The sequence below is a fragment of the Pan paniscus genome, chromosome 2, assembly GCF_029289425.2.
Source record: "Pan paniscus chromosome 2, NHGRI_mPanPan1-v2.0_pri, whole genome shotgun sequence".
NCBI classification, from domain to species: domain Eukaryota; kingdom Metazoa; phylum Chordata; class Mammalia; order Primates; family Hominidae; genus Pan; species Pan paniscus.
In genome coordinates, this window is record NC_085926.1 from 13367512 (window position 1) to 13383043 (window position 15532).

At 52.5% G+C, this 15532-nt stretch overlaps 1 protein-coding gene across 1 annotated transcript in view; it reads right to left on the reverse strand.

Moving 5' to 3' along the window:
* Positions 1–15532, reverse strand: part of NUP210 (nucleoporin 210) — a 103799-nt gene that overhangs the window by 72141 nt on the left and 16126 nt on the right. The window contains exons 2-4 of the mRNA XM_034955863.3: positions 11158–11294; positions 8780–8911; positions 2637–2733 (exon numbers count right to left, since the gene is read on the reverse strand). Of these exons, the coding sequence (XP_034811754.2) occupies positions 2637–2733; positions 8780–8911; positions 11158–11294 (366 nt within the window). The remainder of the gene's footprint in view (positions 1–2636; positions 2734–8779; positions 8912–11157; positions 11295–15532) is intronic.

A 15532-nucleotide genomic window follows, 5' to 3' on the forward strand; every position in this document is an offset into this window, starting at 1 on the left:
CCCTAGTCAGGGCTGGGGCTGCCTAGAGACACGGCCCTGCAGCTTCCTACATCGGAACTGCCAAAGTCCTTGTGAAAAACGCAGATACTTGGCTCCTGTCCCAGGCTTTGTCTCCAAGATGCCTGGGAATCTGCATTTTATCCACATGCACACGTGACGTAAATACTAACATGCGAGACCAGCTGCTGAGTCCACATGGGAACAGTGAGGCCCGGGAGATGAGGCAGCAGGCCCAAGAGCACAGCCCAGTCACAGCAGGGCCAGCAGCACCCTCACCTCCCCGAGGCTGCCTGCTCCTGTCCAACCTCCCCGGCCTAGCGCCCAGCTCTGGGGAACGATTCTCCATGACTGGTCCCCTAGCCCTGGGCACCAGACGGCACCATGTCTCACTCTCCCTGGATCCCAGCTTGGGGAGATGTCGGGGACGTGGTGTAGCCTGGAGTGTGGGCTGCTGGGCAGGCGGACTTCAGGGATCCTTCCCACGCAGCCTCCCACTTCAGCCTGCATTTACAAACGAGCCCACTGTTCCCCTGCACAAGAGCAATCTGCCAATGCTGGGCCGCACTGTGATTTATTTCCTCGCCTGGTTACTCTAGGTGTCACACGCCAAATTACAAATCCAGGACAATCCAGCTCCAACCCGCCTTGGCATCTGGGATTTCTGTTAGCATTTGGCTCAGGTGCAGAGCTAGCTGCCTGGAAGCTCAAGGGGTGGGGAATGGGGTATTGTCAGAAGGGGACAGGGATTCAGCATCCCCTCAACATCCAGCGTGTGCCAGGCCCAGAGAGGGGCCCTGAGTGGATCAACCCACTGAGCTGTACAGTGGCCCTCAGAGGCAGGCACGGGATCCCCTCCAGCTCTGTTTCCCAGGGCAGGAGGCTGAGGCTCAGGTGGGTAACGTTCCCTGGCTAAGGACACAGGCAGGAAGCGACAAAGCCAGGACTGGAATCCAGGTCTCTGACTCTCTGGCCCATGGTCATTGTTTTACAAAACACCAGAACCCACAGAGCTGGTCCAGCAGGCTGTCTCCACAAGGGCAACTCGGCTCACAAAGGCGTCAGGACATGAGGACGTCGGCCTGGAGTTGCTGTGAGCTGAGCCCTGGAGAAGGTTGTGACAGAGGAACCACCACATCCCCAACATCCCCTACAGCCCAGAGCAGGACTTTAATGGCGTAATGAAAGACCAGACAGTAAACTCCCTGACAAAGGACTTATAATTATATAGGGGTGAGAAAGCGCAGAGGCAAGTGGAAGAGCGGAGCGTCACTTCTGTGATGTTTCTGCCAAAGACACAATGTTCGGACCCTGGCCGTGAGGGAACAGCAGACAAACCCAAAACAAGGGCCACTCTACAGATAACTAGACTGTCCTCTTCACAAGCGTTGTGGTGTCCAAAGTCAAAGCCCGGGAGACAGTCCCAGGCTGACAGAGACTAAGAGAAACAGGACACATGCGGCAGGTGACTTGGGGTTGGGATCCTTCTTTTTACTGAAAAGGATAAAGCTGGGACAAATGACCAAACTCGAGTAAGGTCTGAAGACGGCCGGCAACAGTGTTCGTTTCCTAGTGCCATGACTGCATGGTGGCCGTGCAGGACAATGCCCCGATGGTCGTAAAGCACATGAAAATCATCAGGGTGACAGGACATGAGGCTGGCAGCCGGCTCTCAGGTGAATGAGGGAGACCACTTTTTGGACTAAACTGGCAGATTTTCTACAGGCCTAAAATTGCTGCAAAAGGAGACTCAAAAGATTCAAAAACAACTTTAAAAAAGGGACCATGCTTTTTAAAAACCACATGGCAAATCATGAGGAAGGCGGCACAGTCGGGAATACAAGCTCAGACCTGGGACCTGCACCAGCACCGGCAGAGGACCTGCGTGGCTCTGCTCCTGCCCTGTCCCACATGTGGCAGCGCAGTGAGCCATTGACAGGAGGCTTGTGCATCTTAGGAACTGAACTGCTCATTTTCTAACTACAAGTAAATAGCTCTGGGGCCCGTGGCTCCCATATGAGACAGTGCAGATCCACGGATCTGAGTTCAGACTCCAGCTCTGTCCTCCCGGAGCTCAGACAAGCGGCTCGGCCTCTCCAAGTCTCAGCCTCCACAACTACTCGATGGAGAGCACAGTGGTGTGCAAGCTCGTGTGGCTGCCAGAAGGATGACACAGGTCAAGATGCTTAAGGTGTCCGCCTCACAACTGGTCTTACTATACCGCCGTATGGGCGACTCAGCCTGTTCCACCTGAGACCCACCGGCACAGCTGGCCTGTGCCCCAGCCGAAACCTGGCTGCCCTTTAACTGGCCCCCCAGAAGTGTAGCCTGGGGCCACCCACACTTTCCCTGTGCCCTGAGACAGCCATGCATGTCTCATTTCTCCAGCTGGACATCCCAAGCCTCTAACAGCTTCTCACAGGACACTCTCTGGGGGCTGCAGAAGCAGCCAGGCTCCCGCACAATGGTGTGAGTGGATCCCATTCCTTAATCAGACACTCGGAATGTTGCGGGCATCCTAGGAGTCTCCCAGACTCCTCAATGACCCAGATGAAAGCCCCCCGCTGGTGAGGAGCTCACAGATGTCCCCCTTTCCCCTTCCCTTCAAAGGGGCCAGGCCTAGCAGAGGCACCCCTTACCGCAGCGCATTGTGGGAGTCTGAGAACCTGTCCGCCTCGGAGTCCTTCACAATCGTCCACTCGAAGACCAGTCCAGCCAGAGTGCTGAAGGTGTTCCCTATAAGAGCAGATGGGAGAGGCAGACAGATATGGAGTTAATTTCCCAGGGTGGAGGGAGGCGTGATGGGAGCTTCTGCCCCATGCAGGAACCACACTCCACATCACCACCCACCAGGCAGGTGTCATAACCTGTATGTCAGGAGAGGAAACTGAGGCTGAAAGGAATGAAGACACTTACTCATGGTCATGTGACCACCAGGGGGCGAGGCCAGAATTTGAACCTAGGGCTGTCCGATGAAAGCTTGTGCTCTTCCTGCTGTGACTCCCTGCCCTTGACTGCAAGACCAGCTCAGTGCAGTGCATAACACTGCTGCCCCGCACGTCTGTGAGCGGTTTACAATTTAGGAGGCTGCTTGGAAACCTGGGCCATTCATTCCTGCTCACCACTTCCTGGGAGTAAACTCCTCTCCCTCCCTGTGCAGGGGAGGGGACCCAGGGTGGAGGGGCATTACCCAAACTGTCTAGTGTCACATGACTCTTGTCTCTTCACCTTGACTGTGAGACTCCTGAGGTCGTGGGGTAGGTAGGGGGCAAGGAGAGCCAGGCCCAGCCAGCCTTGGCTCTTATGTCCTGGCTTGCTGCCTGGGAGCCTTCTGATCTGTCCTTTCCAATCAAGAAACAGATGCTACATGCAAGTCTAGTTCTCACCTCCTCTTGAAAGGATGAAGATTCACCCACCTGGGCCTCATTCCCTCTGAGGGCCAGAAGCTGCTCGCCCTCTCTAGAAGGGGCCATGCCACACTCCTCACCAGCCCCTGATGCTCCACGCCTGTTCCACATCCCTCATCCACACTCCCTTTCTGACCAGCTCCCAGTACAAGGGATCTGGGGGCCAAGAAAAGCTGTTTTCTACAGTGCAAAGGGCAAGGTATTTAGAGTCGGACGGGCCTGGGGTCCTGCTTCTCTTCACCCCAATCCCTGGCCCTGCAAGGTCTCAAAGACTGCATGAAATAGTGCTTAGCAGAAGCTCCAGAAAACTCTGCTCCTTCGCCTTACTTCTCAGGGCATCTTTTATGAAGAGAGGCATCTTCTTACAGTTCCCTGGGTGTCTTTCCGTCAATGTGAGCAACTGATCAGAGGAAGACAACCCCCATCTATGATGTACATACATGCGGGAAGATATTTTCTTAGAGGTCCAGAGCAGGATTTTGAGCAAATGAAAACTCTATGGTTTCCTGAAAATTAATCTGTCTTCCTAACATCCAGGGCATTAGGTGAGGATGGTGGATATGAAAATCCACACCAGCGAAGCACATCGGCTGCAAGACAGGAGTCCTCTAGTCCAACCCCTGGATGCTGCGTCCCCATCAGATGGGGGCTTGAGACCCTTCCCGCATACCCCAGGGACGAGGAGCTCATCGCCCAGCACAGCCCATTCCTCTGTTCAACAGCTCTGACTGTGAGAACCTTCTTCTGCACACTGAGCTGAAACAGGGTGCATATGGAGTACTGCTGGCCCCAGTTCCACTGTCCGGGGGCAGAGCCAGCAGGTTGGCTTAGCAGTGTGCTCAGTGAGGGGAGCCTGGGCTCCAATTCCACCTTCTCGGGGAAGAGCCCAGCAGGCCGGCTTTGCAGTATGCTCGGTGAGGGGAGCCTGGGCCCAAATTCCTGCCTTCCAGAGTCAGAGCCCAGCAGGCCAGCTTTACAGTGTGCTCAGTGAGGGGAGCATGGAGTCCCTATAATAGTGTGACCCAGTAACCAGAAACACAAGACTGCAGACCACTAGGCAGGCCACTCCCTTAACACAAATACATGCCAACACCACAAGAGTCCTGAATAGCTACCCTGGGGCTTCCACCCAGCTCAGCTCCAAGCACGGCTTTTCTCTTCTGTAAAATGGGGATGAAAATACCAACACATGGGGTTGGTGGGAAGATCAAATTGAGAAAGCACCCCCGTGACATGTCCGGTGTTCACAACGGTCCGCTTATGGACAAGGCGATGGAGGTGGGGGAGGCCCTGCTAAGGGGCTCTTAGCAAGGAAAATGGTGGGAGAGAATCATGCCTGCAGACACTTCAGGGGCTGCACGTGGAGCTCTGTTTTTCATCATCTTTGCTCCCCACAGTCTCTCCTGGAAGTCCACCATGTTCAAATGTGGAAGAAGAGTTGAATGTGTGGTAATTTCAAGGGCAGAAAGTGTCCTTAGGCTTCTGTAAGTTACCTGCTCGGGCAGGTGCACACACAGGACCGAGTGCAGGATTTGCAGGGCTCCGTGCAGATGAGAACACAGGGACCCTCGTTCATGCATGGGCCTGCCAGCTGCTGGCCACTGGCTTTCTCTCCCGCCAGCTGCTGGCAACATGGCCAGACCCAGCTGCGTGGGCCCTGGGGATGTCAAGGCAGGTGTCTGCCTTTCCAGGGCCTGCTGCAGGTGGGCATCCCTAAGGGTGGCAAGGGGGAAGGGAAAGCTGTCAATAAATCTGTGCCCAAAGTTTTGCTTTTTCCACTCTAAAAGAAGCTATCAGTACCTACTATGTGCAACGTAGCCCTTGACCTTGAAGCCTCACAGCCAAGTTTAGATATTAACCAGGAAAGCCAGGGGTCCAGTCTCCAGAGGATCTACCTCCCCTGTCCTGCAGGAGAGCTGAAGGAAAATGTTAGGCAATTCAACCTAGCAAACATTTACCCAATGCCGGCTGGCCCCAAAGTCCAGTGTCAGGCACAGAAAAGTCCAGAAGAATGAACTGATTTCAGTTATGTCTTCCTAGTGCTGACCTTGACAAGCCACAGTAGAAAATGCCTTGTATCCCAGGTCAGGGGGCACTGCAGAGCTGAGGGACATCGAAGGGAAGAACAAGTCCCACCTTGGGCAGCCAAGGAGGGCTCCCTGAAGGAGGGGACACCTGAGAGGCAATGCCAGAGGAAGCATAGCTTCTGAAAGCAGAGTTCAGGAGGGGAAGGTGCTCCAGGCAGAAGAGATGGGATAAGGAAAGGTGAGGAGGGGGCATCTTTGGATACCCTGAGCTAGTCCAGTTCTGCTGATGCAAGAGGCACAGGTGGGCCAGGAAATAGCTGTGAAAACCTCTGCTCAAAGTTTTGCTTTTTCCACTCAAAAAGAAGCTATTAGTACCTACTATGTGCAACAGACAGAGCCCTGTCTGGAGGCGGGCACTCTGCAGGTGGCTTCTGGCCAAAAGGGCAGATCCCAGCCATGTGGGGAGGGCCCCCAATGCCCAGGAAAATGCAGCAGTAGGAGACAGGCAGTGCATCCAGCAGGAAACAGCTCAGGCGACAGAGTCAGACATCCTGGATCCCAGGCCCTGCTCAGCCACCCATGAGCTGTGTGACCATGGGCAAGTTACTGAAGCTCTCTGAGCCTCAGCTTCCTCATCTATATAGTGGGCATGAGACCATTTATAAGCACAATAAGACATTGTACTTACTAAGGGGACAACATACTGCCTGGCATCCATGGGCAGCCAGGGTGCCACTGTTCGTTGAGCAATTCTCTTTCTTGACATTCATCAATACAGATAAGGCACATCATTTCTGGGACTGCCCTCAAAGGTTCTAAGGGTCAAGTTCATCTTCACAGAGGAGACTCTGATCAGAAAAGAGGTCACAGGCTCAGAAAAAAAGGCAAAAGAAATGATAAAGGTACTCATCAAAGTATTTCGGGGCGAGGAGGACCAAGTAGAAAGCATGATGCCCTCACAGTGGGCGAGGAGGGAAGTTATCCATTTCCTTGCTGCAAAGGTGGGGCCTTGTCATGGGCTACTGGTGAATGACCCAGTCTGTGGAGACCAGGTGACGTCCTACTCTGGAACTGGCTGCAGGGGCCATCAACCCTCCAGGAGAGGGGGGAGTGTGAGAGGAAACCATCCAGGGCTGCTGGGCACCATCCTGGCATAACAGTGGCCTGGGAAGGCTGAGGCAGGCACCTCCCCAATCCCGACATCCCCACCACCTGCCTGGGGAGAATGGATACACATTCAAGAAAAAGTGACTTAAAGGGGGTTTAACTAGAACCACAAGGATGAGCAATAGCAAGTGCTGGCCAGGACGTGGAGATCATGGCACCTTCACACACTGCACCCAGGAATCTGAAACAGGCTGGAGTGCAATGGTGCCATCTCGGCTCACTGCAGCCTCCGCCTCCTGGGCTCAAGCGATTCTCTTGCCTCAGCCTCCTGAGTAACTGGGACTACAGGTGTGCGCCACCACGCCTGGCTTATTTTTATATTTTTAGTAGAGACAGGGTTTCACCATGTTGGCCAAGCTGGTCTCGAATTCCTGACCTCGAGTGATCTGCCCGCCTCGGCCTCCCAAAGTGCTGGAATTGCAGGCATGAGCCACTGCGCCCAGCCTGTATTTCCTTCTTTTTGTGGCTAAATAATATTCCATTGCAGGGGTCGACCGTGTTTTGTTTTTCCACTCATCCGTTGATGGACTCTTGGGTTGTCTTCACACTTGGCGGTTATGAATAATGCTGTTATGAGCATTCACATGTGAACATGTGTTTTCCGGTCTCTTGGGCAGGAGTGGAATTGCCGGGGCACAGGATAACTCTGTGTTTAACTGTTTGGGAGCTGCCAGGTACTTCTTTCCCTATAGCAACACTGGTGCCTGGACAATGCCCAGTTTGTACAAAGTGCTCAGAGAAACACCCCCTGGCTTACTGAGTACCCACGCAAGACCGAACACTGTACATATTTCTCACTAAGTCCTTATGGTCCCCAGGACAAGCATCACTATCTCAATCTCACAGGTCAGAAGGCAGTGTCAGAGGTTAAGGGCCTCATCTGATGAATGGGTAAGCGGGGAAGAAAGGGTCTGCTAGTGCTCTAAACAGTGGTTTGGCCCCCCAGGGACATTTGGCCATGTCTGGGACATTTTTGATTGTCATGGCTTGGGAGACACTACTAACATCTAGTACGTAGAGGCCTGGGACGCTGCTGAACATCCTATAATGCACTGACAGCCCGCATCACAAAGAATTATTCAACCCCAAATGTCAATCAATACTATCTAGGCTAAGAAATCCTGATCCAGAAATTTTTTTTCAAAAACAGGAGCTAGAGTTGTCAGAAAAGGTTTCAAAGACAAGGTGAGCCTTGGTTTGGACTTGGTTTTGGGGCAGATCATCTGAAAGGCATCTTTTGCCTGATTTTTATTTTCTCTGACAAGAATTTTAACCTACAAAGTTTCCCTTACTGGCCAGGTGCGGTGGCTCATGTGTGTAATCCCAGCACTTTGGGAGGCTAAGCCGGGTGGATCACCTGAGGTCAGGAGTCCAAGACCAGCCTGGCCAACTTGGTGAAAACCCGTTTCCACTAAAAATACAAAAAAAAAAAAAAAAAAAATTAGCTGGCCTTGGTGGCAGGCACCTCTAATCCTAGCTACTTGGGAGGCTGAGGTAGGAGAATCGCTTGAACTCAGGAGGCAGAGGTTGCAGTAAGCCAAGATCGCACCACTGCACTCCAGCCCGAGCAACAAGAGCAAGACTCTGTCTCAAAAAAAAAAAAAAAAGTTTCCCTTACTTCCTTTAAGAGATCACCTAGAAGAATTCCAGCCTGGAAACAAGCCCATATTTGACTCTGGCAAGGTGAAGATGTGAGGGCAGTGCCCTGGGCCGGCAGCATAAATGTGACCTGACCCACAAACATGCTCTGAGGTCTGGAACAGGAAGCCACCACTGGCCCTAAGAGCCAGAGCAGGGAGCCTCTCCCTGCCTCCCATCGCTGCCAAGAATGCTAGCTTCCCCAAGATGTGCTGCACCAAGGACCAGCACTATGCAGGCAGGGTCTGGCTCCAGGGTCACAGAGCCACAGCTCTGAGCACACAGGCCCCACTGCAGGGGTTCCTGAGGGCCAGGAGTGACCATGATTCGACACCACCGAGGGCCTGAGGCCCACCTCAGAGGTGGTTTCTGCCTCCTCAGCATCTCCCCCAGCACCAACTTCACCTGCCTGACCAGAGCTGCCCTCTAGGGACCTGCAGGGTTGGATGCCAGAGGAGTGGGGAACGCAGAGAGGCCAGAGTCATGGTGGGGGGATGATCTAGCATGGGCTGCAGAGGACAAACAGGCAGGGGACGTCCTCACCTTCGGAGTCCAGGGCCTGGATCTTCAGCTCCAGGGGGGAGTCCTCCAGGTAGAGCTCGCGGGTGGTGGAGACGATCTGGATGTCATGGATGAGGTCCACAATGGCATCACAGCGCAGGACCTGGCCTGTGGCTGGAGGAACCCCAGGGAGGGGTCAGCACCAAAGACAGTCCCCGCCCCTGGCTCCACTTCCAAGCCTTGCAGGCTTACACTCTGGCAAAGACCACGGCAACCACCAGCTTCACCCTCAGAAGCCAAGCAGCTGCCTCGCACATGGCCCCACTGACAGTTAACAGGGACTACCAGAAAGGAAGGGCTGTGGGGGCCTTGTCACCACCCATTCTGGCTTTTCCAGCAGGGCACCAGCATTTAAAGCTGTGGGCAAAAAAAAAACTCCAGGAAAACTTAGTTTTGTTCAGGGTGTAAGCATTTTGTGAAGTGACAAGGGTTATAGTATGATGAGTTCCCATCCCAAAGACGAGAGCCCTGTCCCTTCACTGAGATTAGGGATTACGCTGGTGGTTTTTGGTTTTCACATATGCTGGTGTTTTTATAAAAGACTATCAACTATAGTACAGAAGGGGCTGGTGGGCACACCCAGAGATTTTTTTACTTGCTCCATAAATAAGGTATGTAAATGGCATTACCTGGGGAACCCTCAAGTGTAAGGATAGCAGCAAGAGATACAAAATTGTTCTGACCATTCTCCAGGTACCATATAAAAATACTTGTGCACTTTAGTGTGGTTTTCTTGCACAGCAATACAGTCCCATGTATCAAAAGCCTTAAAAGTATTCAAGGTTGGCCAGGTGTGGTGGCTCACGTCTGTAATCCCAGCACTTTGGGAAGCCAAGGCAGGTGGATCACTTGAGGTCAGGAGTTCAAGACCAGCCTGGCCAACATGATGATACCCCATCTTTATTAAAAATACAAGAAAAATTAGTCAGGCATGGTGGCACATGCCTGTAATCCCAGCTACTTGGGAGGCTGAGGCAGAAGAATTGCTTGAACCCGGGAGGCAGAGGTTGCAGTGAGCCAAGATCACACCACTGCACTCCAGCATGGGTAACAGAGCGAGACTCCATCTCAAAAAGTAAAAATAAAAATATTCAAGGCTGTGGCCCAGAAAAACTGGGAATTTATCTTAAGAAATAATGTAAAAGGACTCTAATTTGTTCTCTATATAAAAACATTTATTTTTATATGTAACACTGAAACAAACAGCTGAAAACACTCTAAATGCCCAATACAAGGGAATGCTTATAGGACAACCTCCTGTTAAGAATATTATTTGGGCCGGGTGTGGTAGCTCACACATGTAATCCCGCCACTATGGGAGGCCAAGGCAGAAGGGTTGCCTGAGCCCAGGAGTTTGAAACCAGCCTGGACAACATTGGGAGACCCCCAACTTGCCACAAAAAATTTTACAAATTAGCTGGGCATGGTGGCATGCACCTGTTGTGGTCCCAGCTATTAAATACTTGAGAGGCTGAGGCAGGAGGATTGCTTGAGTCCAGGAGGTTGAGGCTGCAGTCAGCAGTGTTGGAGTCAATGCATTTCAGCCTGGGTGACAGAGTAAGACACTGTCTCAAAACAGCAACATAAAAAAGAGAATATTATTCAGCATTAAAAATCATTGTATGGGCCAGGTGCGGTGGCTCCCGCCTGTAATCCCAACACTTTGGGAGGCTGAGGTGGGTGGATCATGAGGTCAGGAGTTTGAGACCAGGCTGGCCAACTTGGTGAAACCCGTCTCTATTGAAAATACAAAAATTAGCCGGGTGTGGTGGCGCATGCCTGTAGTCCCAACTACTCGGGAGGCTGAGGCAGGAGAATCACTTGAACCCAGGAGGCGGAGGTTGCAGTGAGCCAAGATCGCGCCACTGCACTCCAGCCTGGGCGACAGAGCAAGACTCTGTCTCAAAAAAAAAAAAAAAAAAAATCATTGTATGGTAAAATGGAACATGTCCTATAATCTAAGTAGGGAAAAGCGTGATAGAAAATTATATTGTTGTTGTCAAACTATTTTACAACTAATATAATAAATTAGATATGGGGAAGGAAAAGGAGTGATCTCACAGATTAGGACAACTGTCATAGTAATGAGTTGCTACCCATTAAGAGTTATTTAGGTAACAAATAATAATTTAGAAATTTAGCAAGCCAGCCTCCACAAAAGGGAACATGGTACGAAGTGCTGGCACAAGGCCTGGGATGGGTGTTGCCTGCTGGGTGCCTGTCTCCTGCCTGGGTGTCCTGCCACTCAACAAGAGAAAGCCCTGCCATGGGCTCAGGTAGCCTCTAGGACCCTGGGTCTCAGTGGGCGTTTCCCTGTCTCTGGCTCCCACCGGGGATCACACACAGCACTCAGCCCTTACTGATGTCCTCTGCGAAGATGATGCTGGTGAGGCGGGCAGGCTGGGTCAGGCGGGCCTGCACCACTGCCTTCTGGGAGCACTGCTGCTCGTCCAGGCCCAGCGGCTCGATGCTGGCCACCTCCGGCCGGGTGGACAACCTGCAGTGAAAGAAGACAGCATTTACTCTCTGGAGCTGCACTGCAAGGCACAGTGGGGTCCAGACACCAGGCTGTGGCTCCCGTCTAGGGCGCAGTCCTGGACCCAAAGACAGAAGTGAGGTGGGCCGCCTAACACCAGCTTCAAACCCAGAGGAGACGTGGAGCCCTGCCAAGGCCTCTCCAGTTAAGACCTCCACAAGCTGAGGGCTCCGGGGCTGTGCACACAGTCCCCATGGAGCAAATCAAACAGGAGACCTCACACCTGGAAATGATCTCAAGGCTCAACAGATGGCCACCGTCCAAGACTCCTGCAGATGTGGGAGTCGTTCAGTACCAGCAGGAAAGCTGCTCAAGGGATCCCACAAGGGACACGTTGCACAGGGAGGGGGCACAGGCATCTCGACCGACCTCTAGCCCAGGCCTGGCACACAGCAGGCTCCGGGCATCAGCTTCCAACCCCAACGGGTTCCACTAACCCTGGGGATCACTACCTGTAATGATAACCACAACCATGAGCTCCCAGTGCCTGCGGAGCGGATATTATAGCCACAGTGGGGAGACAGACAGATAAACACATCCACAAATGAGCCCAGACGTCTGTGAGCCAATTTCCCCCGGGAGGATAACAGGAGGAAGGATAACAGGAATGTGTGGGGAAAGCTATCTGCTGTCAGCGCCTCAGTTTCTCATCCATGGCCCAGGATAACTGCCCCAGGCCCAGGTGAGAAGGGGACGAGAGGCAGAGGACAGCAGACTCCACACTGAGCGTGCCCAGCTAGCATGTGCTGTCTACAGAGAGGCTCTCAGGCCTAGTGTACAGGGCCTCCAAAAGAATGCCACCAGGATCTGGGGTGAAGCAGGGCCATGGGAAGCGGCTGGCCATGCTGCCCTCAGAGAGTTTATAGTGTGACCAAGGCCCCAGGAGGGGCCACTAAGCCGTGCCTGGTGCTTGTCTCTTGGGGCCGCACCCGGCACAGCACCCAACACAGAGCAGACACTCCGGGGTCTCTGCATCCTCCCTAACTTTGCCTAAACTCACTGGAACATCCACAGCCACGAGTATTCTGAAGGAGACTTGTCAGAAACTGCCTGGTGTCAAAAAGCAATGGTGCATGGCCAGGCGCAGTGGCTCATGCCTGTAATCCCAGAACTTTGGGAGGTCGAGGTGGGCAGATCACCAGAGGTCAGGAGTTCGAGACCAGCCTGACCAAGTTGGTGAAACCCTGTATCTACTAAAAATACAAAAAATTAACCAGGCTTGGTGGCGGGTACCTGTAATCCCAGCTACTCGGGAGGCTGAGGCAGGAGAATCGCTTGAACCCAGGAGGCGGAGGCTGCAGTGAGCCAAGATCAAGCCATTGCATTCCAGCCTGGGCAACAGAGTGAGACTCTGGGTCAAAAAAAAAAAAAAAAAAAGGCAATGGTGCGGAACACACCTAGGCAGATGTCCCGCCTTCTGGCTGGATGCCAAGTGTCTTCCCTGGGCCAAGCCAGCACAAGGCCTCTTCCAACACACCTGAGCATGCCGACCACTCCGACACCACCTGGCCACAGTGGGCTGCAGCAGGAGGCCTCCAGATGGACCTTGGAAGTTTACGGAAAATGAGCTGCACCCATCAGTGAAGGAAAGCAATCTACACCCCGGAGGAAGTGTGTCTGTGGCCCCTTGTGGATTTCTTCCAGGAAAATAGCATGGCACAGAGTCGAGGAACACAGCAAAGCAGGCACAAGCCCACACAGGAGACAAGAAGCAGGTGCCTATGAACCCGGCCCATACTCACTGGAAACACTCCGTCCAACCATCCAAATGCTGACAGCACTAGTGCCCTACGGTGTTTTTCGAGGGGCTTTAAACTTCCCATACACAAGCACACAAAAGAGAGTGTGGAAACAAGGACAAATTAGAAAATTCACACAGGGCAGTAGAGGCTAAGGAAACTCAACAAATCCTGGGTCCTAGATTCGATCTGGGGGCAGAAAAAGGAGCCTGTACTTACTACTGAATTTTGCCATAAACCTAAAACTGCTTTAAAAAAAAAAAGTCTACTCTGCCAGGTGCGGTGGCTCATGCCTCTAATCCTAACACTTTGGGAGGCTGAGGTGGAAGGATCATTTGAGCCCAAAAGTTCGAGACCAGGCTGGGCAACAAAGTGAGACGCCATCTCTACAAAAAAAAATTTTTTTAATTAGCCAGTTATGGTGGTGTGCACCTGTGGTCCCAGCTACATGGGAGGCTGTGGGAGGGAGGATCCCTTGAGCCCAGGAGTTCAAGGCTGCAGTGAGTTGTGATTGTGTCAATGCACTCTGCCTGAGTGAGAGAATGAGGTCCCGTCTCAAGCAAACAAACAAGTAGAATAAATGAATAAATATAAAGAATAAAGAAAATAAAGTCTATGGGGGAAAAAGAGAATTCATCATTTCCCACTCCTGCCTTTAAAAACACTGTGGTATGTATCATTCGATGGCCCCTGGGAACTGGGATCTGGGGTCCTGGTCTGGCCTGTAAATCCCACACCCTCTCCTAGCCTCTGTCTCCTCAACAAAATAGAGATAACCACTCTTTTCTTGCTTCATAACAGCAGTGTATTAATCTCAGACACAGGCCCAATAAATGCAAACAGAGCTCTTCCTATCCAAGTAAAAGAAGCCTGAAATTCTCCTTGCAAAACTCCCCAAGCTCTTCCCTGGGCTGCCACACTGAGATGCCTGGACAGCCTGCAGAACCCGACTGCAGTGACCACACCTTTCATGTCCATGTAGCAGGGCTACATTAAGGACTCATACAAGCCTGAGATAGCCCTGCACAACAGACGTGTAACACAGGCTACGTTTTCATTTTCCGTCAAAAAAAAAAGTAACAGGTGAGATTAATTTTTAATAAACCTTGTTTTTTAAAGCAGTTTGAGGTGCACAGCAACACTGAATAGAAAGTATAGATTTCCCATACATGCCCTGCCCCATACATACACAACACTTCCCTCAACATCCCCACCAGAGTGGTGCATTGGTTACAATGGAGGAAACTGTGGTGACCTCACAACTCAGAACACTCGCAGCTGACATGAGGGTGCACAGTCGGCATCCCATGTCCTGTAAGTTTGGACAGATGGATAACAGCCCACGCCTGCCATGGCAGTATCCTTCGGAACAGCACCACTGCCCTAAAAGTCCCCTGCACTCTGCCTATTCCTCCGTTTTTAAATCCCTACTAAAAAGTCATATTTTTAAGAAAATACGTGATTTACCCCAACATATCCTAAATATCATGCTTCTGACATGTAGTACTGGCTGCATTTTCAGAGCTCACAGTCACACGTCTTAGTCTTTTGGGGCTGCCATGACAAAACATCACAAACAGGGTTTTTCCAACAACAGAAATGTATTGCTCACAGTTCTGGAGGCTGGCAGTCCAAGATCAGCTGGCATACTAGGTGTCTAGTGAGGGCCCACTTTCTGGGTCATGCCTGCTGTCTTCCCACTGTTGTCACATGGCAGAAGGGGCGAGGGAGCTCTCTGGGGCCTTTTGTATAAGGGCACTAATCCCAACCATGAGGGCCCCACCCTCATGACCCCATCACCTCCCAAAGGTGCTACCTCAAATGCCATCGCCTTGGGGATCCTCAAATGCCTTGGGGATGAGCTGTCAACACATGAGTCTGGGGGGACACAGACATTCGTTCACGTGGTGAGTGGTTCCAATGCTGGCCTGGCTCTGAGGCCTGGCCTCCTGGTGGAGGGCCGTGCAGGCGCAGGGCTCTCATGTCCTGGGGTCTCTGTGGACACCTCTGACCCCTGCCCAGGCTCTACTTGGGAGGCAGCAGGTGCTAAATGCTCTTGTGACCTTCTTAAGAAAGTCCCTCCTCTCAGCACTCAGGGCTGACGACAGAGCCTGGGGGAGAGAGAAAGCAGCCTGGCCTGGCCTGGGAAGGCTTGCCTCAGCCATCTAAGGTGGCTCCCACCCTTCAGGCCCCAGGGCCTGGGGCTTGATCCCTGCATCCCCTCTTCAGCTGGCTGAGCTCTGTGCAACAGGAGTAAGATTCCATCCACCCAGGGCTTCCTCACAAGCAGACCAGGCCACGTCTGGCCTCTGCAGATCCCCGCTCCCCTGGGGCCTGCTCTCTCTGGGTCAGGACCCGCATGGGAATCAGGGGCAGCCCATCCCAACACCTCCTGGAGGCTGCAGGCAGCTCACGCTGGTTTTCCTGTGACCAGTGTGAGTGTTCCTTTCAGTTATCTGA